The sequence below is a fragment of the Phragmites australis genome, chromosome 18 (assembly GCF_958298935.1).
Source record: "Phragmites australis chromosome 18, lpPhrAust1.1, whole genome shotgun sequence".
NCBI lineage: Eukaryota > Viridiplantae > Streptophyta > Magnoliopsida > Poales > Poaceae > Phragmites > Phragmites australis.
The window spans coordinates 22,113,357-22,137,282 of record NC_084938.1 but is presented as its reverse complement, the minus strand read 5'-3'; the positions used below and the strand labels follow the sequence as shown (position 1 = coordinate 22,137,282).

The following is a 23,926-nucleotide window of genomic DNA, read 5'->3' as shown; positions in this document are numbered from 1 at the left end:
ATATCTATTAAAAAAGAACGAACAATGATCATACTTCATGAAACTCGCATGATATAATCTATACTCCCCTTTATGTGTTCATACATATAATGAGACTCACTTATGAATACCACATGTAAGAATGTAGCAATATATGCATATCTAGACAATAAGTAGAAGTAGAAAATTTAAGTCATATCATACATGGAGGTAGATTAAATATAGAAATAAATTGATAATGATACCAATTGAAGCATTTAAGCATTGCATACCTCCGAAGACATGTTAATTTTTTCATGAGACTACAAAATATACATCTAGCAATACAAGTTAGTCTCAAAATTATAATTTATAGGATACAAGTTTTGAATACTTGCGAGATATATGCACTTGTTATTAATAGTAATGAGGAAGGATACCCTATTGATTGGTTCATGGCACATAAAAGATACCAATTATGAAATTAGTGTCATGTAAGGTACCTACAACTAATAAAAAATGTAGGTTTCTCATAGGTTAAAGATAAGCATAAACAACCTACCATATGAAAACTAGGTGTTGCAATATATTAAAATATGCACATGTAATCCTAGACAAGGCAAATGTGCTAGATGCAAAAAAGAAATGAACAAAAGTCTAGCTATCATTTACCTCTTTTATCTTTGGATGGGACTTGGGTATATGACGATCATGATCTTCACCAAAGCGTCCAATCTTATGTACTTGGCTTCTTCACTTGAACCTTCATTTCATTTTGTGAGTCAAGTCTCCAAATCCTCATAGCCGCCTCGAGCTTTAAATCCTCTTTGGAACTCAAACTGATTGGGACCCCTTCGTATTGGTGATGACTTCCTTAAGTACCCAAATAGATTGGTTCCACCTCTAATTATTTGTCCAAACCATATGTGTAACCACCTTACCATTGTTTTTCTTCTTGAGCTTATAGTAGTTGCTCTTGATCTTGTAGTTAGACTTGGTGTAGAAGGTGAGGTCTTGTTGGAGAGGTTCATTGCTTTCTTCTTCTTCTTGGTCTCCTTCTTGATTTGCTTGTATTAAAAGGACTTGTGGCTTTCTTGATGATATTTGAAGCATATCACGGTAGACCCCTCCACAAGCTTCTTCATTATGGTAGCATGGTTATCTTGAGGATGTTAGACATGGTTCTTTCAATTTAATCTTTCCAAGTCCTTCTTGACATTTTCAACTTCTTGCTTGAGCTCGTCATTTTCTTGTGCAATAAGTTCATTAGATGGTTCTATAAGAATATTCTTAACACATATCTCATTGTAAAGGGGTGAGATAGATAAATCAATTAACTCATCACAAGAAGTGCAAGCAACTACCTTAGAATTAAATTTAAATAGAGAGGTAGATTGCTCCAATAGGACCTTAGATTGAGATTCAATGCACTCAAATTCAGCCTTAAGCTCATCATGCTCCTTGTTTAGCAAATTGAATTTATTTAATAATTGCTCTTAATTTGAAACAAAGGTAGCATGAATGCCATTGAGAGCATTGAATTTCTTAAGTTCCTTAGATTGTTTCTTAAGGGTCCTTTGTCACTCATTGATCAAATGAAGGAGTTCATCATGGGGGGAGAATCCTAATCGGATTCATCATCACTTATATCGCTATCAGTACCTTTAGGCATAAGTCACTTGTGAGATGGTTTGTGTGTTGACTTGTGTGATGATGACCTTAAGGAAGAACTTCTCTTAGAGGAGTGGATGACGAAGCTTTCATCACTTGAGCTTGAATCTTTATCTTCACTCGCCCATCTTCCCATGCTTACAAATGCTTTGGCTCTTCCTCTTGTGTCCCTCTTGTTCTTGGTCTTCTTCTTCTTCTTCTTGATATAGTCAATTGTGTTGACCAAATCTTCAATGGAGATAGGATGATCAATAGCATTGATCCTCTTCATATTCTTCTCTATCTTTGAGAAGAGCCTAGCCATCTTAGGGATCAATTTCTTCTTCACTTGATGTGCTTTGATCATCCTGTTCATTGCTCTCTTCATCTTGATCACCATCATCTTCACTTGAGCTTGACTCTTGCTCTTGCCTCCTCATCTTCGTCTTCATGTGTGAGCATGTGTCAGTGACATGGGAACCAGGGGTCCCCGAGTCCCGAGGCCAGAACAGCAGAGTGCCATGTAGCGCCCTCCCTCGGGGGTTATCTCTCCGAGGTCCGAGAAGACCAAGTCCCAGGAGAGGGTGCTCGGGGCCATGAACAGTGGTCCCTGAGTACCCGAGTTCTCCGATAACCCAAGAAGACTAAGTTCCAGGAGAGGGTGCTCGGGGCCGTGAACTGTGGCCCCTGAGCACCCGAGTTCCCCGATGACAAGAAAAGTCAGTTCCTGAAGAAGGTGCTCGGGGCCGTGAACAGTAGCCCCCGAGCACCCAAGTTCCCCGATGATAAGAAAAGTCAGTTTCGGGAGAGAGTGCTCGGGGCCATGAACAGTGGCCCCCGAGCACTCGAGTTCCCGAAGGACCCGAGCAGTCAAGTTCCGGGAGAGAGTGCTCGGGGCCGTGAACAGTGGTCCCCGAGCACCCGGTTCCCCGAGGACCAAGAGAGGGCATATTCGGGAGAGAGTGCTCGGGGCTGTGAACAGTAGCCCCCGAGCACTCACAGTTCCCCGAGGGCCTAAGAAGTCCTTCGTCGGTGGTCCCCACAAGGGCTCGGCGGTGAGGTGTCAACTGGTGAGAGACCCGATGCTGCATTTAAAAGGGCGCGTAGCCTGTCACTTCCAACCACTCCCCCCATGCTTGCTGTCAGTCCCTGCCACGGTCTGGCAGGGAGGCGTGGGGATATTTAATGCACGGGTCCCATCGCGCGTCATCCAGTGCGCCTCGGGATAACGTCGTAGGGCTCAAGGCGCAACGCCTGCCGCCCTGCTGTGTCAGGCTTGCTCTGACCGAGTGGGCACGTGGGGCTGCCCGGTGGGCCCTCCCCGCAGCACTCGCCGAAAAGAAGAATGATGACGAACAAGACCGCACGGGGGCGTGTTTTCAACCCTCCCCATCACCTCGCGCAGCAGCCCATGATGGTTGCTTTCCATTTATGGCACCTTGGAACTTGCGCCATCCTTTCTGGGCACGCTACCGCCCCGACGGGTATATAAGCGGGGCGGGCTCCCCGGAGAAGGGAGGGCCGAGACTTAGAGAGACAGAACGAAGATCGAATAGAGCACATCGGACGAACTCCGGTCAACAACAACGATGGGAGCACGAAGCTCTAGACTTAGACAAATATTCTTGTAACACAGCAGACCCCCAGAGAGACATTCTCATAGCATTTATAGCAAACACACAAGAGTAGGGTGTTACGCTCAGTGCGGCCCGAACCTGTCTAAAAATCCCCTGAGCATTTACTTCCTCCTGCATCCGATCATTCCACCTCTACCTGCATCTCATTTACTCCCATTTATTTCACGTACGAGGCGGGTTCAGAATCATCCCCTCGGCCGAATCTCAAAGGGGGTCCCTCCGGATCCCCGCTTGAGGAGTTCACCCTCCGACAGCATGGTGCTTGCTTGCTTATGAGAGCAAGATTTTTGGCGTCAGATGAGTTAGAAGCTTCAACCCCTATGTTCATGGTCATCTCATGGGTAGTGATCTTGTCGAGCACTTTACTTGGAGTCATATTCTTGATGTTGTTGTTGTCCTAGATGATAGAGACTATCAACTTGTACTTTGAAAGAAGAGCTTAAAATATTCTTTTCACCACTTGATCATCTTCAATTGGCGTCAAACCTAGCCTATTTATCTCATTGATAAGAATATTCAAACGTGAGTACATGTCATTGGTATTTTCATAGGGTAGTTATTTCATTCTATTGAGTTTCGTAACTAGGACATAATATTCCTCATTGCACATATCTTTTATGCCTTCATGAATTTCAATGAGACTAGTCCAAATATTATGTGCATTAGCGAGAGAATAAACACGATTACATACATCAATATTTAAAGATGATAAAATGATCCTATTTACCAATGCATCTAATTACCTCTCCTTGTTGGTGATGTGATGTCTCATCCCTTTCTCGGTGACTCTCCAAACATCTAAGACTTTAAGTCATTAGAATTTTCCAATGGATGAAATTTGTGCCATCGAAAAGTGGAGCACTATGGGTATCCATCCCAACCCTGAACGACACAACTCTAAGATGTTAAGCCTATCAAGAGTACGAAGCTCTGATACCAATTGTGAGGAACGGTGACATCCTAAGAGGGTGGTGAATTAGGATACTTAGAAACATAAAAAAATTGGCTCCAAACAACTTCACAAAATAAACCTATATTAATTTCGATCTAAATGTACTCTAGGTTTATCTAGTGTGTCTACTTTACCTCTTAAGAGGATTGCAACCTACTATAGCAAAGTAAATTGCAAGTATGTAAATATGGAAATATAAAAAAGGTAGAGAGACAAATTTGACACAATGAATTTTTATCCTGTGGTATCGATGACATGAATGTCACCCCTAATCCATGTTGGAGCTCCACAAAAGAATGTCACCATGTTTCTTCCGGTCATGACTATTGAGCTACCAAGTTACCATGACAATGTGTCAAGCACGATGAGCCACCAAGCCACCAAGATAAGGTCTCCCCACTAGCCTCTCTTCCGGTCACGTATCGTTGTGATCACTTCGGAGCTTGAGCCACCAAGACAAGGGTCTCCGCGTCCCACCCACGTGTCTTGGCACTGCTTCACACCAAGTCGAAGTTCAGCAAACTTGAGCCACCAAGGCCCAAGATGCCAACGAGTCACTAAGACTCCAAAGCGCCGATGTACCACTCAGTACAAGCTAGAATCACTCCTTAATCCTTTCTTCAAACTGTAAAACCTAGCTACAACTCACTCTATGACTATAAGCATTAAACACGCTCTAATCTTGTGCTTAATTACCTTGGATAATCACTTTAAGCACTTTGGTGGCTTAGATGTCTTCTCAAATGTGTATGAGCTCCTCTAGACTTCAACAGCATGCCACACCTTCAAATGACTGAATGGATGAGTATTTATATCCTCAAACCTACGAACTAGTCATTTTCCCGATAGCTCAGAAAAGTTATAACACCGGATGATCCGGTAAAAATAGTAGTACTAACATCAGATTATTCGGTGAGTACAAACTCAAAAACTAGCCATTAAAACTTCACTCAAAGCCTCTATGGACACCAGACAATCTGATGTGCTTTCAAATCCATCACCAGACATCCCGGTGAGTTATCTTGAGCCAGACTGCATCACTTCTTCTCTATGTAAAATGTTCTGTTGCATTGATCTTTAGACCACCAGACCTTTCGATGGGTTGTTCTTCATTCTTCAATATTTGCAATTGCCTCTACAAGAAATGCTCTGGTGCTATAATCTGGTAAGCATAAAATAAGCACCGAACCTTTCGGTAGGTTGATCTTCAATCTTTGCACTTGCATTTTTCTCTGTAAGAAATATTCCGGTGCTATCCAGTACAGATCATCGGACTATCCAGTGAGGTCCTCGGCCTTCTCCCCTTTGTCAGAAATGCTCCAGTGAGTTCAACACATAGAGCATCGGACTTTTCGGTGATGCTCACAGTCTTTGAACACAAAACTCCAGTAAGTGCAAACTTCTCTGGACCGAATTATCCAGTGAAGTCAATTCTCCTGAGACTTTTCCAATTCAATCAAACTTTCTCCCAACTGCATTGGTTTCTTGATGTATTATATCCATGAGACGTACTAACATATTTTCTTGACAACTATGTTAGTTTCAATAACTATGTTATCATTAATCACTAAAATCACAATCATGACCTAATAGAGGTATTTTTGCCACACCAGTCCCAACTTGTAGCTATATAAATGACGGATCGTAATAGGATCTGTCACTTATGACTCTTAAGTGACAGGTCCTGGTGACCTGTCACTTATGTAATGTTTTTTTTCTGCTTTTCACATAGTGGATGAAGTGGGCTTTAGTTGTCACAAACCCTGCAATGCAACAAGATAATCAAACTGATTTTTCTTATATGGAAGAAGGTATTGAGCTAGCTCGTGACAACAATCTACACCTAATTTGTTCATAGAGCTTATAGAGCCAAAGAATTGAAGCTGACAAATATATCATTTTTTTCCTGGCTAGAGAGTCCTTGATCTTTTCCTACATGTACAGCCCCCCTAGTTCCCTACTTGTACATAAACTATATACCGTAGAACACTTTTCTGCGGATTTTCCCTAGGAAAACAATCTACACCTAGGTCAAGATTGGTAAATGATAATCATGCTGTGACAGGTGCTCCGCACCCAACCAAAGACTGGCTAGTAGACCGTTGAACCATAAAATTTGAAGTATTTTCAATATAACAAATATTTTAATACATTATTGCCTAAGTCACATTGTCTCCTTTCCTCGTCAATTTGTCGCGACATAGGTATTTTTCATGCGGTCCGATGGACTAAGATGGCTACCACATCTGATGTGGTCAAATTGTTATATGGACACTTGGCATTATTTTTGCAACTAATCAAGTACTCCCATCATTTCTCATTGCATCATTCTACAACTTGCCACGAGAATAAAATACGTTGTTAAAAAAACTTTATTTACGCTGCTTTTTTTAAAAAAAAATTGAGCTGTCTTAACACTTGGAAAAAAAGCTACATATTCCAACTTTAACGAGGGGAATAAATGAAGAAGTTATCTATACAATTGCACATCCACCAAAGGAATAAAAAAGAAACAGGGCTCGTTTACTTCCTGCCCCCGGGAAATCAAACCAATTTTCTTAGATATCAGGGGAGATGGTCTGTCCAATAGATATATAGTCTCTTACGTAACTTGTCTCAGACGTTAACGCCATATACTTTGCACTACCTTCTTTTCTCTATTTCTCTAATTAAGAACCCTCCTTTCACACTATCTTCGCTGAAACTGAGTTAGAGGCAGCTGAGATAGATCATCTAATCCACAATCCTTTGCATCACTATAAATCTTGCGTGACATGGTTAGAGACAGCTGAGATAGATATACAATAACAAGCCCCTCATGGACTCAAACAAATTGTGCATTTTAAGCTTTCGCCAAGTCCTTTAGCCAGAAAAAAAAAACCCTAACTTTATATATATATATATGTATATATATATATATATATGTATATATATAGTCGCCTAATATCAACTATTAGTTACCAAAATATCTATCTTCTGTATCTCAACTATTAAAACCAGTGCAAATAACTTTAACAGATGTTTGCTGGCAATTGATATCACATAACATTTCCATGGTTGTAGTTGCTGATAAATCAACAAACCGAGGATGTGGCAACACAATTTCACAAGCAAGAACAAACCAAGTAAGCTCCATTTGCAGTCCATCCTCCGGTCATGGGACCTGAATCCAAATTTCTAGGTAAACCTGTCAAATTTTGAACCACATACAGAACACAAGGGGCGCATGCATGACCCACCCCCTCCCCCCTCCATGTGTGTGTGCGCGCAAGGGGGCACAAGAGAAACTTGAGCCGGAGGACGCATCGCCACTACCAGGGATGCCATGCTACCGTCTCCAGTGTGTACACCAAGAATTTGCGAAAGGGGGAACTCTTTGGTGTTCCCCAAGGGCGTGCTGCACTTTCAATACAACACCGCGGCGCGGCAACGACGGTGTGGCTCGCCGCGTATAGTAGCGCCAATTCCAGCACGCAGATCCTCGACAACACGCTCTCCGCCAACGACCTGCTATTGGCCGTCGTGGAGAAGGTCACCTTCATGGATGACGCGGAGGTCAGGAAGCTCAAGGCGATGTTCGGCGGGAGCAGCTAAGTCATTTTGGTCGTAGTTGTTGTTGTAATTTATGGAAATTTCAATGTTTATGCCCTGGGCCGCTTTATGGGCTGCCAGAACTGGGCTCTGATTTGCTTTGGCCCGGGCCCATGGTGGGCACCATATAAATGTGGCTTCTAGGGTTGGGAAGGGGAGCTTTTCCCTGGCTGTGGCGCTCTTCGATGTCTCGGGTGCTGGCGGCGGCGGCAGCAACGCCCGGCCGATTTTCCCAGGCCGCTTGGCTGGCTGCAACAGCACTGGAGGCCGTCGGTTCGTTGGATGACCGCGGGAATCTCGCTGGGGAGCTTGCGCCGGTTCTCTGCGATGAGGATAAGACCCCTATTTCTTCCCCCTCTCCCTCTCTCGGTGTGAAGGCATGAGCTTTGGCTAATTCCTCTCCCCTGTGATTTCTCTTTGTGTTGCATCGGGAACTAGAGCCCGAGGTCTCTCTCGTGCTGTCTCTGGTGCTCTACTCTAGAGAAAGGGCTGTTGGTGGCCGGAGCTGCAGCGTCGAGCTCGCCCGTATTGCGGTGGCAGTACGGTGGAGGGCTTTGTATCTCCGATCTCCACTCACTGCCGGCAACGGAGGGTGATAGGTTTTTTGGGTCAGCGGCTTGCTAGCCGTGCCTAGCCATTCTTTATTTTGATTTCGGTCAAATTTTCGCTGTGAGTTTTCTCCCACTCCCTCTGGACGGCATGCTCTGTGATGATTGTGTATGTTTAGATTGGGCTATTAGATGAGTACAATAGCTATAGACTTATGATCTGGACAGGGAGCTGATGTTCCTGCATTAGGCACAATTTTGGACATAATTTTGTTATTGCTTTGAAAAGAATAGCAGCTGCAGGCTTGTGTGCACATGTGGTTGTATGTTGGCTGCAACCTAATGCGCATGTGTTGCTGATTTTGCTTGTAGCACTGTCAGTTCCTTTGAAGGTGCTCTGTGCAGCTCTATTCTGAAATGTTTAGCTATAACATACTTCTGTTGATCTCATATTTTGTATGGATTGGTTGGTTCTATTATGGCTAGATGAATTATGTTAAAGAATTCCTTTTCAGTCACTGTCCAGAACATAAATTGTTTAGCTGTCCAAGTTCTTTGAGCTAGTTGAGATCTCATTAATAGCCCAATCTCTGATAAAAAGAAAAGAACAATTAGGGAGCAAGACTTCTAAGTCTTGAGGCCAATTGTTACACAAATCTGAGAGCAATATATCCTCTTTCATTTTTATGCTGTCATTATATTCTGGAGATCATACTCATATGCTTTATTTTGGTATTCAGCTATTGATGATACACATGTTTGGGATGTTTGCTGCTGTTAGTTTTAATTCTTTCAGTTGCTTATTCATGTGTATAAATAGCTCGAACATTTGGTATAGTATTTGTGTATATGGAATAAGGTATATGCTCATTATATGGTACTATATTCTTCAACAGTTGTGGTGTGAGAAAATTTTGCACTCGTGCGTGTACCTATCATGTGAACGTCTTTAGTCTCTCTACGGACTTTCATGTTTCAGAGTTCTAGTTGTCGGTTGATATGGTTCAATATATAAAGATAATATGTATTTATTGATACATAAAGGACTTTCTTCGTGATTTATATGACACTGCTTCACTACAAAATAATTATTTTCTATTTGGAGTAAAAATTATATAAACTTTGTATGAATAGTTGGGCAAATTCGACTGGAAGATGCATAGTATGAATATTTAATTTGCCCTTGCGAGATAAAACTCCACTATAATTCATTTGTGCTTCTCTAAAAAAATAAATCTATTTGCATGTGCAAAAGAAAATGTATTGTTGGATTTAAACATTAGAAAATTTCTAAACTTTGTGTTGTATGAAAGAGGCGTAGGTCCGCAGAATTATACCTAGGTGCATACCTTCAATTTTTTTTAAAAAAAAACTCAACGAGTTGACCAATGATTGAAGCAATCGATTGAATATTCAAAATACGGCATGCATTTTATTAGATTATAGTAAGTTTTTTAGTTTGAGATTAAAAATATACACATGAAAATGTAAATAAGGAATTAATATCCTGCAATTTTTAATGAATTGAATAACACATTGTAGAGTGCAATGCTTACATCAGCGATGCGTAAAGCAGCGCAACGCTTGCATCAGCATGGCGTAAAGTGACACAACGCTTACATCAGCAGCACGTAAGCGAGACCCTATACAAATTGTGTTAACGCACACGTGACGTGGCTATGACGTGGGTTGTTTAGCTTCATCTACACTGTGTGGATGCTCTAACAGCAAGGGTAATGTATAATATCGAAGTGGGTATTAAGAGGAGGACTTACGTCGTAGGCAATAGTTATTGCAATTGGTATAATGTATATGGTTTTAAGCTAGCCCTAAAATAAAATAAAAAATATTAATATATGTATGATAGCTAAGGCAGAGAGAAGAGAGAATGGAATGGTGGGAGAGAGAAATAATATTTTATTCCTTACTACCGGATCACAAATTTATTACCGGTAGTAAGTGTTTTTTTTTATACTTATTATCAGGTTCCACAATGTTTTTAACCGAGTAATAAATCTTCCTATCTGCTTTTTCATCACATTATGATGCCCTAAGGGTACGACTCCAACACATATAGACACACTAATGCGGGTGTCAGTAGAAAAGCACGCCCATTCACTTTGGAAGCACAAGCCTCTACATTTCCCGCGGGTGCAAATAGTGCACTCACATGCGTGCATCCTGCAACCATTCTCTGACTGCCTAGACAACATCCCTGCAGTATTAGGGATTTCAATTTTATTTTACAATTTAAAAAAAAAACTTCAAAATTTATGAAATTTTGATCATTTTTTATCCTCCGCTCTACGCATCCCATATATCTATGAAAGAACATTTCGGAAATAGATATTTCGTTCTTCTTTGACATTCATAAAATTTCATGGAAATTTTAACCCCTGACCGTATCAGTAGTTTGACACTTCGACTTAACCTTAGCCTGGATGGGTTGAGTGGACAGGCCAGGATGCTGTTTAGGTATCCGACGAACATTTGGGACTGCCAGAAAACAAGAGCCAGAAGCAAGCGTAAGTAAGAACTTTTCACCATCAAGCAGGGGCGAATCTTCAAAGGGATTGAAGGCCCCCTACCCTCTGGTGCTATACAGAGAAAGGAACAGGAAGAAAAGTGGGGCTAAGAAGGAGGAGATTAGCAGTCCATCCTGTTTCCGCCACTGCTATCACCATTTTATCGTTTAAGTTATCAAGATGCAATCAGTTGCACCAGATATCGGCAACATAGTTACGTACCAACGTCGCAATCACGGTATCACTACATGTTTACTTATTTTCTCAAGTCACGTTACCCCAATCAACCATGCACCTCTTAGTTACGAACTAATTACTAATCACATACGAGCCTTCGGCTGGCCGAGGAATGGGTAGTCCGTGTACCCCACGACGGGGTCCGGCGTGTAGAACGTCTTCCGCACGTACCTGTTCAGCGGCGCGTCCCGCCGGAACCGCTCCACCAGGTCCGGGTTCGCGATGAACAGCCGCCCGTACGACACCAGGTCGGCGTCGCCGGACTCCACGGCCTCCACCCCGAGCTCCCGCGTGTACCCGCCGCTGCACATTAACGTGCCCCGGTACGCGCCACGCAGGGCGCGCATCAGCCGGCTCTCCTCCTCGGCGCTGCCGTGCTGGCCCGACTCCGTCTGCCCGTACGCCGTGTACCGCGGCTGCGTCACGTGGAGGTAGGCGAGCCGCCCGGTCTCCTGCTGGAGGGCGTTGAGCCGGTCCACCACGGCCAGGCCGAGCTGCAGGGGGTTTGAGTCGTAGGCGTCGAGGTGGTCGATGGCCGGTGACACCCGGACCGCGACACGGTCTGCCCCTATGGCGGAGACCACGGCCCGGGTGATCTCCAGTAGAAACCGGCAACGGTTGGAGAGTGTGCCGCCATACTCGTCAGTCCGGTCGTTGATGCCATCCTTGAGGAACTGGTCGATAAGGTAGCCATGAGCACCGTGGATCTCAATGCCATCGAAACCTGCAAACGCATTTCATCTCTATATGAGCAAATAGCAAAAAGTGCAAAGTCCTGAGGATTTATGCATGTTGTGCTCCGATGTGTTTACCAGCTTCAATGGCGTTTATGGCAGCCTGACGGTATTGTTCAACTATTTCTGGTATCTCCGCTGTGGCAAGGCGGCTCGGCGTTGGATACTTGCCATAGGAGCCATCGGGCATCAGTATCCTCCATCTTGATGATATTGGCTTATCGGTTGAGGATATCGGAGCAGCACCCCCTGGCTGATATACTGATTGGTGAAAAAACATTAGTCAACATCTGAAGTTGTGACACCATATGTTGAGATTAGTAAGTTGGGGCCGAAATACAATACTGTTGGAAATATTGGGGTTTTTCCCATGAAATTCGAATTTGAATGAGTAAAGTTTGAATTGAATTGTTTTTAGCAATAAATAAACAAATAAGTAAAAGAAGAAAAGGAAAGTGGGCTTAAGGGGCCAACCGGTTGAGTGGTCATTTTGAGGCCCATTGGGCTGAGCAACCCAGCCAGCCCAGCTTGCCATGCCCTTGACCCCATCACACTGCGAACTTTTTTATTTTTATATTTCTTAAATCAAAAAATTACAAAGATATATATCCATTTTAAAAAAATGACACATCTAGACTCTTGTCACCCGTTGGCACCTGTCGTCCTTCCAACGGGTGATAGGTTAAAAAGTATACATCATTCCAACACTCTCAAAATTCAAAATACTATCAAAATAATCATAAAATTTCTGAAAAAATATGTGGTGTAGAGAATGCTATAATCTATTCCAAACAAATTTAACTCAAACAAATACTTATACAACGAGAAACAAAAAGACATTTTGTTGTACACTACAATCAAATGTCTTTATTTCTCATTGTACGGATCATATTTTTATCTGAAATTTTTTGGTGAGCTAGATCATAGTATCTATATGCCACACAAAAAAATGGAATTTTTATGACAATTTCAATAGTGTTTCGAATTTTGAGAGCAATAGAACGTAGCATTTTTTATTTTTAAACCTGTCGCTGTTAGAATTTTTGCAATTTTTTATTTAAAAAATATTAAAATAAAAAATCATGACGCTGCTCCTGTGTCCTTGCCTCATCCCAGTTAGGGCGAAGCAAAGGAGTAGGGATGGCAACGGGTCTGCCCCCGCCGGGTTTTGCTGGAACAGACCCGAACCCGAAACCCGACTCGCCGAACCCGACCGAACCCGAAATCAATATCGGACACAAAACCACCCCCGCCCCGGCCCCGACGGGGACTCGAAACCCGGCAGTGTGACAACGGCGGGTAGGGGCAAGGCGGAGGCAGCGGGGCAGGTGAGTGGGGTGGGGCGGGCGCGGGCGCTGGGTGGGCGGAGTTTTGGGTTTCGGGTAAAACCCACGGGTGAAAAAACAAACCCGAACCCAAACTCGACTCGAGTTAAGGCCCCGACCTGACCCGACCTGATAGCTTCGCGGGGTTTTTTTGCACCTGAACCCGCCCCTGTCGGGTCTGAAACCCGCGGGGACCTGACCTGACGGGGGAAATTGCCACCCTTACAGAGGAGAGAGGGGGAGGGGATGAGAGAGCTGCGGCGGCACCCAACGAGAATCCTGCCCTATGTGCCTCGTGCGCGAGCGAATCGGATCCGTCGCGGTGGTGGCGTGCTTTCCCCTCACCTATTTGACTGGAAGCCGAGCTCCTCTTCTTCCATCCCCAACGAACAGCTCGCCCTCTTCATCACATATTCCACTCGATTGCTCCTCCCCTCCGGGGGGTGCCTTTGATGCTGCCTGTGTCCTTCCCTGACGGACGCACCGTGCATGCGCTCTCGTCGCGTGCACGGGTGCGAGTCGCGGTGGGGCTCGACGGCGGCGGCAAGGCTCTGACCTTGTTCTTAATCGGGGCGCTGGAGGTTCTCTTGGTGCTCGGGTTGCGTCGGCAAGCTTGTGATCGAGTTCCTCGGTCGCTTGAGCCAGTGGGCTCACCGGTGTCCTTGATTCGGTGGTGTTTTGTGCAGTGCGCGTGTGTGCGTGTTCTGTGCAGTGCGGTGGTGACTGTGGTCGTGCTCTGAAGCGCGGCGTGGCCGCGTGGTGCGTGCTGTGTGGTGCCAGTACCGGTGCTGACCATGTTCATTCACTGGACGACGAGTTCCTGGTGCTGGTGGTGATCGCGTCGATCTTCTTGTCGCGTGCCTGATCCTTGTCGGCCACAACCGTGGCCTGGTTGATTCATATTCATCATGTTGCTACTTCCTGATCCTCGGGTACTATCCGTGGTGTGCTCCTCGGACAGTACAGCAGCATCATATCACCGAAGACAACGTCCACGACGACCTCAGCATAGAGGGGACATCGCTGTTTTCTGGGGCAGTGCCTTTGCGCGCTTTGCCTCTCTTGACTTCGCTCGTCGACCTGAAGTAAGATCATTCCAATTTCCTCTTTACTGTGTACGTGCAATCTGCTATAATATGTGCCTGTTCTGCACTTGTGTACTATTATTGGGAGTGATTGCATCTGAGGGTGGCTAAGTTGCTTAGTGTTCTTTGACCCTCATGAGTACCTCACCATGATAGATAATAATAGTAATATGAGTAGCATACATTAATTATGAATGTTGTATAAATGCTCATATTTCTTTCTGATATTTCTCATGATGATGTATCTGTTTCATTATTGTTTAAAATTTGGAATCATATTCAATTGAAAGTTGCTAAATTATGTCATATGTAACAACAAATACTACTCATAGTCAAATAGGGTAACGAAAATTAAAGAGTGGTATTATTAACCCAGGTAAAGTGAATCAAGCATATGCAAATGGTATATGTGGCCTGTTGAACAAGGAGCACATGATCAACAAGGTGAATTACCGAAATGAGATGTATTACTTCAAACACTGCAATCTGACTATCTGCAGAGTGCAGACTGTAGTGCATTGGCTGAAGATGAATGAGAGGCAACCATCCTTCATTGACTCACTCAGAGAAGAAGCAATATAACTTAATGAAAGACTAAATAATCAGGTTACTGTCCAGTTGCAAGCCAGAAACTTCTTCCTTACTTCCCACTAACAACAACATCAGAACACAACGTTTTCCAGTTGCAATATACTTTCACAATGGTGGACTGAAAAATCATTCAGGGCAGATCTAATCCTACTGCAAGAAATGTCTGGTAATTCAATGTTTCTGAGAAATTAGTGAATCATTTCCACACATATTTTTCTAGCAGCAATTTGCGCATATTATAGGCATACCTTGGTGAGAAGCTCGTCCTACATGCCATAACTGGCAGAAAAAGATGCTTCCCTTGGCATGAACAGCATCAACCACCTTCTTCCATGCATCAATTTGCTCTTGATTGTATATCCCGGGTACACGAGGAAACCTGAGACAACAATATTTTGTTACTAATGTTCTGGTCCCATGCTATAGAAAGTTACATAACTTGCTAAAAGTTAATCAGCAGTTGGCATCAGAAGAATCTCTACAGAACTCCAGATATCCGCAACATGATCATGTAGCTTAAGAGTGTTACACGTTGTGTAGGGCAACGGATCATACTGATCCCCTTCTGCTCTTATCTGCTACAGCTTACTAGATTGAGCAACTGAGGGATACCCTATTTCACTTTCCATTATTCTATATCAGAAATGTACCAAACTGCTGCGTTTTTAACAGTAAAGTTAATTCAGAAATAAAATTATAGTGGATCAGTGCATACCCCAAAAATAAACCATATGCAATTACTATGATCTATGACCATTCTTTATGTACACTCCAACAACAACTCCACTTGAGATGGACACGGGTCAGGAGAAGGCAATCGGCATCCAATTTCCTATTCTCTACTAGCCCTGCTCCGATACATTTTGAGGGAATCTCGGTACTTGGACAAACATGAAAAGTTCACGTTCTGCTGATCAGGCCACTGAACCACCACAGACTGACGTAATAACAGAAATACAGCAAACCCACATGATAAATGCTAGAACTATTACTTACTCTGGTCACAAACACATGTTTTAGAAAAGGTTTAGTCAAACTTTTAAAACTTTGACTAACCATAGCTTTCAAAATATTTAGATTGGAAACCTTAAAATTATATGTGTAGATTTGTTTTGAAAAAATATTTGCATAATAACACAAATTCAATAGATTTATAAATATAAGTGGTCAAAGCTATATATTAAATATCGTAGTTTATCTGAAGTGTCATATATCGTCAAATACCCGTTGATAATGCAGTATTCACCCTAGCCACCCCGTGCAACAGGACCACGTCTCCACCAGATCTAGCGCGCATCTTTCCATCAACACTAAGTCACAAACGTCGCACATGCTTTACACGAAAGCGCGAGCGAATAAAAGACTAGAGTATGGTGTGTACAGTAATCTAAGACCCCGGCACGGGTCATGGAAGACGGTAAACCAAATCGATCACGGGAACTACTAGAGCGGAGATGAGGTTAAGTGACGAGATTACCCCGAGCCGGCAGGCGAGACGATGGTGCCCTCGGAGATGAGCAGGCCGCCCTCCGTGGAGCGCTGCGCGTAGTATTCCGCCAGAGCGGGCCCCGGGACCGCGCCGGGCGCCCTGCACCTCGTCATCGGCGCCAGCACCACCCTGCGCACATGCACGAACGCACGCCCACGCGGGGCTCGTCGGACCGGACCCAAGCGAGAAATCAAGCGGCGGAAAAGACCCGGCGGGCAGAAGGGAGGCTTACCGGTGGGCGAGGCGGAAGCGGGGCATCTGGTACGGCGAGAAGAGTGACGGGCGCGGCTGCTGATCCGCCGGCGGCGAGCGATCCATCACGGTGCTGGCGGGGCGGATCGAGATGGGAAGGGGGGGAAAGCGAGGGGTGGCGAGAAGCCCAGCTGTAGGAGGGAAAAGGGAAGAGGAATGGACTATGGAGTGGGGTTCGAAAGCGGGTGGGTCGTCGATCCGTGGCGACGATGACGCGTCGGAGGAGAGGGGAAATGGGAAGGACGAAGTAGTAAACAGAGGAGACGATCGCCAGTAGGGATGGCAATTTCTCCGGTCAGTCGGCTATTCGCGGGTTTCAGACCCGACAGGGTTCGAATGGAAAATGGATCCCGCGGGGTTGTCGGGTTGAGGCTTCGAACTGAATCAGGTTTGGGTGCGAATGTGTTTTTATATCTATGGGTGTCATCTGAAATCCGAAAACAAGCTAGTGGAGCGGGCGACGTGTGCAGGTGTGGTAGCAGGTGGGCGCAGGATGGCGGGAGGAAGCGGGACATGTGGCGACGCAAGTGTGGGATGGCGGGAGGTCGCAGGGCGCGTGGCAGCGTGGGCGTGGGATGGCGAGAGGAGCGGGACACGTGGCAACATGAGCGCAGGACAGCAAGAGGGCCCGGGACGTGTGGTGGCACGAGCATAGGAGGGCGTGAGCGTGAGCGATGCATGTTAACGCGGGTGCGGGCATGGGATTGCGGGGCGAGGAGGCTTGCCGGACGGGCGAGTGCGGCACGCCGTGCGCGGTGGGAGAGAGAGGTGGGTTAGGGTGGCCCAAGTCCTCGCCGAATCAAGTTTGTGAACTCGGGTTTTGAGTCAAGTGGGATAGATCAAACTCAACGAAGGCAAATCCGTTGTCACCTCTAAACCCTAAATCCTAATTGTGGATGAGAAACAAGATCCTCTGACTTCACTTATTTGTAAAGTCAGATAACTTCAAACAGAGCTAAGCCACTAGATTAAGGACAAACAGTTCAGATCTGATACTACAGTATTTAGTGAACAATATAGTTGTGCTATAGTACGTGTAACCGGTGCTTATGCCACAATAACTAACTACAAATTACTTTTCACATAGACTCAATTTACTATGCACATCTGACTTCACATGGCTGAAGAGGATCCCGGTCCAATTGATCACCAGGGGATGTCTTAGCGACATGGGTGTCACCGTCTTTTGTGCATAGGACAGGGTCAATTTCAGCATGTGCGTCGCGTAAGGGTGCACGGAGGACGGTGGACGATGGTCTGGCAGCTACGGGGCCATTGGCTAGCCGGTAACTCCGAACTTAACCGTCCAGATCCTCTCGGCTTTCACGGTGGTGGCAGCAGCAAATCTTTCCTTTTTTCCCCAAGAAAGTACAATAAAACCGTAGCAAATCCTCTACACCACGGTTCAAAACTATGTCAAAAACTGATCAAATATCGTAAATATCGGTCGATTCGGTGGAATACGAATTTGAAATGTGATCGATTTTCGTATTTAAATTCAAAAATTCAAATCAGATTTGAAAAATAAAAAATTTCATAAAAAACTAGAGACAATTATAAGAGTATCTGTGAAAAAAATAAAAAATATATATCGTTTGCATCAAGAAATGTATGCTCAAATATTGGTAGTTTAAGAAAAGGCCAAAAAAATAGAAAAAACCCAAAAAACCCGAATGTATGGTGCAAACAGCCCATTTCAACTTAGCTCTATGAGATAAGGGCAAGGGGATAATTTTTTTCCTTAGGTATGATATATGCATGGAGTAGATAATATGATTAAACTAAACCTAGCAAATGGCATGCCATATTTATTTCTATTTTTTGTGATTTTTTATTTTCCTTGAACTTCAATAAAATTTGAGAAATGCGATTGGTAAATCGGTAAAACGACTAGTTTTCGACAAAATCGTTCAAAATGCAGTCATGCGGAAAATTCGGTCAGTTTTCAAAACACTTCGATCGGTTTTCTATTCAAATCGAACGATGACCAAATATCGATTCAACCGGATTTTTCTTCCGATTTACATATTTGATCGAGTAAATTTTAAGTGAATTCTCACCGAATTTTGTGCGAATTTTCCCATACTCATGAATTTCAAAAATTCATTGGGTAGTGATTTCTGGTGGTCGATCAATTTTGTAAACACTGCTCTACACTACATAATTTTTTCATAAATTTTTATGATAATTTTGATAGTGTTTTAAATTTTAAGAGCATTAGAACACAATATTTTTTATTTTTAAACATGTCGTCCGTTAGAACGGCTATAAAAGTCTAGATCTGTAAAAAATTTTGGTACGGACACATATACTTATAATTTTTTATTTAAAAATATAAAAGTAAAAAAGTTCCAATAACTGCAACAAATCTGAGGTTTTTTAAGGGTATAAAAGTCGTACACACGTGCACGCCCATCGCATACTAAGAAGGAATTAGAAGACTCGAGACCTCTAATACATGAAAACATACAGCACTACTAAATATACATGCGTATATATACCTAGCTTAACTCGGACTCAACGCGGGCGCGAGTGCGAAACAGCATAGCCCAAGAAGGAAACAACGGCGCAGCACGGCCGAAACGGGAACTGGACCAGCCAGTGGGGAGTTCTATCCTGCAGCCGAAACTGTACTAGGCCCGACCCGTATGGAACGCGACTACACGCCACCACGTCAGGAGTTTTTTTTATATATATTTTTTGGATTAAAAATTTAAATAAATAGATTCCTCGTGAAATTTTTTTTGCAAAACTAGACGACTGCAGCCCCCTTAGAAGGCGGTTAGGCCTGCTAACCGCCCCCCTGGGAGGGCGGGTGGCCTAACCGCCCCCTCAGAGGGCGGCAAGGGGGCTAACCGCCCTCTCAGGAGGTGGGTAGTGTCTGGGAGGGCGGTTAGCAGCCTAGCCGCCCTCTGAGGGGGCGCTAGTGGTATTTTTTTTCCCGAAAATTGCAAATTTTTGTGTATTTCATCAAAAATTAAAATAGGGCATTAAGAAAATCTGGAATTAAAAATATTGAAGAGGAGTGAAAACGGTATACTGAGGAAGCGAGAATTTGGAGTAGGTTATGTAATAGTTGGAGAATAAAAAATCAGTAATTAGCACTTGCAGCATATTACGTGGGTATGCGGTGCGAACGACGACAAACATAATACTAAACATAGGGTGAAAACATTACATAAGACTGTAACTACGACAACACGACGAGAAAACGAAGGTGGCATGTACAATTCGCACTAAGACCTACTTATTAGTGTGCCGCTCCTAATCATAACATGCCTTAGGGAGTGCAAGTATGTCGGGTTACATTAGATACTCTCTACTGAGTGCATCTAGGATATTTTCCCTTTCGGAGGGCATCAGGACCTGCCGCCTTAGCACGGCGGGCTCTCTCCCGCTTCCTTGCCCTCTCAACTTCCCGAGTCTGAGGCACGGTATGGTCGTGCGCCGCCTTCCTCATGCGCTCTTCTTCCTCCCGCTTTAGGCGAAGTTCCTCTTGCTGTTGCTCGTACTCCCGACGTACATACACTTCCCTTCTCCACCTCATGCTCATGTCGGTCCACTGCTTTTGTTCCTCATTTTGCTCATTATCGAGCCATTGAATAAAATCACAGAGCAGTGGAGGGGACTGAACAAATAGAACAAGATGAGCGGTTAGTAAAACAGGGTGCAAAATCGGCAGAGATATGGCTGATATCTGTTGTTATACCGGTGGATACTCATATGTTCCATGTTGAGGCTTGTCATATTCGTAGTTAGCACACATGAATAAGCGCAACCCATAAGTGTATGAGATGTCCTGCGACTCGCGGAGCCTGCAAAGGTCACCACAGAAGCACATCGGTAGTTCGATACCTTGAGGGATGAAAATCCCCCAATATTTCTTTGGTGGGTTTGGTGGAGCTGAGGAAGACATTGCACTTGAGAGATCTGAGAAATGAGTGGTGCATCAACGTATGGAGGTTCGGCTATTTATGGTTGGGGAGGCAGGAGCATTGGATTCGCTCTTGAAGAAAGGAGTGAATGCAAGGGCTCAGATGGTGGCAGGAGCATTAGATTCCATCTTGAAGAATAGGAAAGTTGTGTCATTGATGATGGACAGAGATTCCATGTTTATTGGTACCTGTGTTGTCATTTATTGTGTGGTAAAAGCTGTCCGGTGTTGTCACTTCTTGTCTAAAGCCTACGCAAGGAGACATATGTTGTCATGTCATGGTTAAAGTTCAGTAGTGTGGTCACTTCGTGATTAAAGTTACACTCCTGACAGAATAAGCGAGGTGTCACTTCTTGCATAAGTAGCTTTGTAAGACATACATTGGTGAGGACGATAGAATGTAGCGTGTGGTCATGTCGGATTAAGAAATGCAACTAGGATGCCATCATATTGGAATAAGAAATGCAGTTACGATATGCTAAGTGTACCATAAAGAGTACACGTGTATGAATACATAGGAGTACATCACGAATCGAATATGCATATGTAAGTTACAAAAACAAATCTAAAATTCTACTGTTGTCTCCCCCGCTGCTGTCGGCCGTGCCCTCCATCATGGTCCCGATGCCGCTGGTTGACCCTCACGTGGCCCTTGGAGTAGGTGAGGGGTCAGGTGGACTGACCTGTCTGGTAGGCCTAGTAGGGAGCACCGGTGTCGAGGCCTCGTCCTACGTGGGCTATGTCCGAAGGGGAGCACTGGGTACCTGGGACTGCTGGAGGACGTCGTAGTTAGGTGTGCTCTCGAAGAAGTCACGAACGAGGTCGTACACGGGGTCCGGGCCAGCCTCATCCTCCTGACTAGGGTACGAGGACTGTGAAGGCTTTCCTGGCGTCCATGTGTATTGGCTAGAGGGGCCAACGAACAAATAATTATATTAGATATGAACAATGTGGAAATGAAAGTAGTAGTAAAAAATGCACGATTGTACCTTCGTGGTATGCCGGTGCAGCAGAAGATGGCCAGGCGGGCGTGCCGTAGTATGGCTCGAACGGTGCTGGTGGGATAGGGCGTGGGGCTGCTGAAGATGGCCCGGTCTCATCACCGAAGTAACCTGTGCACAATATTAGCTTAATTTGCTGAATATATTGAAAACGGGGATGAAGGGGGCGCGCGGTACCTGAGGGTGGACGCACAGGGCTCGGTCTACAAGGCTGCGTCGAGGCTTGTGTAGTGCACCTAATAAAAGTTTAATAATCAATGCACTAGTAGGAAACGAATATATTTGAACGTCATGCGAATTAAAAATTCGTACCTATTTGCTCCGAGCCTGCATGACGTGGTAAAAGGGGTCGTGTGGGTGCTGACACCAATGAACGGCGGTGCACATCTAACCTCCAAGACAACTCGGCGTGGACCCCACTAGACTTGGGAGGCGCTCCAGCTACATCTGTGGTGGATCGACAGGAGGTAAGCTTCAAGGCGCGCGCAGCCTTGTCGAAAACCCGCTTGATGAAGCCCGCAACATCCGACGCACTGAGGTGCTGGCCTTGCCGGAGGCGGTCCATGGCACCAGCTGCATCCCTATGGACATCGTAAATGATATCAGCCTGCGTATACGAACAAGAAAAAAAACAAATAAAAGGTACAGGTTTTGTTCCTTGAGTATGGACTACTGACTTGTAAGTAAAACGTACCGCTAATGCAGCGTCCTCATCCCAATGGACCGGGTATGCCTCCGTAGTCGATGCGATGTGGGGCCGGACACCCTCAGGGGTGTAGGTGACGCGCCTCCTCTATGACATCCTATAGCGCTTGAGCTCATGCTGCCACGTAAGGGGCCAAGCGATCTGCCCAGAGGTTGCCAGTCGGCTAGCCTTTGCGTGTGTACCTGCAAGTGAACCATGTTAAATGTAAATCATAGTAAGACGAATATTGCAAAAATTTTAATTATGCATATGTACCTGTGGACGTGCACGGGGACAGTACAAATGTGGATGAGAGGGAATGCCTGGTGACGGCCAAACTGCAGCATGACGCGGTGCAGTGAGTACTCCTCGACGTAGATGTCGAAGACAAGCGGTGCCTTCGTAAGCCAGTAATCCTTGTCGCGGGTACACAACGGTGACAAATCCAAACCTGCACGACCTTGGATGGCCAAGATGTTGTACGGCTGCAAAATGCCTTCTACAATTCCAACAAGTGGGAGAGATCGCATTCCTCGCATGATCCAGTTATAAATCTCTGCAAGATTTGTTGTCATTACTCCATACCTTGCACCACCACTGTCGTACAACAGAGCCCATTTTTCATTTGGCTCATTACGTATCCACTGTGAGAAGCTCCTAATAGCTGACCCTGACCTCCTTACTATCTGCAGAGTATCTGTTGGGAGAGATCCAAGAGCTATCGGTTCATCACCATTTGGTGCAGCCTCCGCTGTCAGTTTTAGAGTTAGCTCATCAAGTCTTGCCCAAAGGGCATTGAACTTCTGTTGCTAGTTTTGACTGCACAACTTTTTGAAAAGCTTCATCAACTCTTTGTTTTTAAACTATCTGTAGAAGTTCGCACCCATATGGCGCATGCACCACCTGCTCTTTAGGTCGGGCCACTGTGCTGCTACACCCCGTCGAACACTATCATGTTGCATATCCAGCAAAGTCTGCAGTAACTCTGCATGTCTATCATGAATCAGACACACATCTGGTCGGTCTAAAACAATAGCATGTTTGACCCGCTCAAGGAACCAATACTAGTTGTCCCTGTTCTCACTCTCCACGAAAACAAACCCTAGTGGTAGGACTTGGTTGTTACCATCGACCCCAATTGCAGACAATATCTGTCCTTTGTACTTCCCAGTCAGGAATGTTCCATCCAGGCATATGATGGGTCGACAATACCGAAATGCTTTGATGGTTGCAGCGAATGCAAAGAAAGCATGCTGCAATACTCTTTTCCCGATATACTCCGTATCAGTCGAGGGGTAATGCTTGATATTATAGTAGCTGCCTGGGTTCCTTCCACAAATTGTGGCTAATTGATGAGGTAGATTGTGATATGAATCTTCATATGTTCCGAACCTCATCTCAATAGCCTTTTGTTTCGCCCTCCATGCCTTCGCATAGTTTATTGTGTACTGGAACCTTTGCTCAATAGCATAGATTATTGATCGTGGCTCATACCTTAGGTTGCCCACAATCTCCCCGTACATAACATTTGCAATAAAGGCAGATGACAGGTTCCGGTGGGTGAACTCTATTTCCTCAATGTGACAATTATGTTCCTTAACTATTGAGCACTGCCAATAGTCTACCCATTTCCCTCTGAATGCGTGCACCCGCCAAGAACACTGAGGCACCAAACACTTCACATCATACTCCCTTTTACTGGATTTAACAACCTTGAACTGCCTCCGAAGAG

General features: G+C 44.7%; 1 protein-coding gene across 1 annotated transcript; it reads right to left on the bottom strand.

Moving 5' to 3' along the window:
* Positions 1-10,952: 10,952 nt before the first annotated feature.
* Positions 10,953-16,938, bottom strand: LOC133899270 (12-oxophytodienoate reductase 7). Its single transcript, XM_062340249.1, has 5 exons — positions 16,555-16,938; positions 16,311-16,451; positions 15,082-15,212; positions 11,911-12,093; positions 10,953-11,822 (listed from the first exon to the last, which is right to left on the bottom strand). The coding sequence occupies exons 1-5, from the start codon at positions 16,638-16,640 to the stop codon at positions 11,182-11,184; spliced, it is 1,182 nt and encodes a 393-aa protein (XP_062196233.1). The 5' UTR covers positions 16,641-16,938; the 3' UTR covers positions 10,953-11,181.
* Between the last annotated feature and the right edge of the window lie 6,988 nt (positions 16,939-23,926).

What these genes read in the sequence shown, in the direction of transcription:
- LOC133899270 (XM_062340249.1), bottom strand. Translation starts at nt 16,640, where the DNA reads ATGGATCGCTCGCCGCCGGCGGATCAGCAGCCGCGCCCGTCACTCTTC. An exon ending in CGCTTCCGCCTCGCCCACCG is followed by an intron (nt 16,452 to 16,554) that starts GTAAGCCTCCCT and finishes GCATGTGCGCAG; the next exon opens with GGTGGTGCTGGCGCCGATGA. An exon ending in CATAAACGCCATTGAAGCTG is followed by an intron (nt 11,823 to 11,910) that starts GTAAACACATCG and finishes ATGCGTTTGCAG; the next exon opens with GTTTCGATGGCATTGAGATC.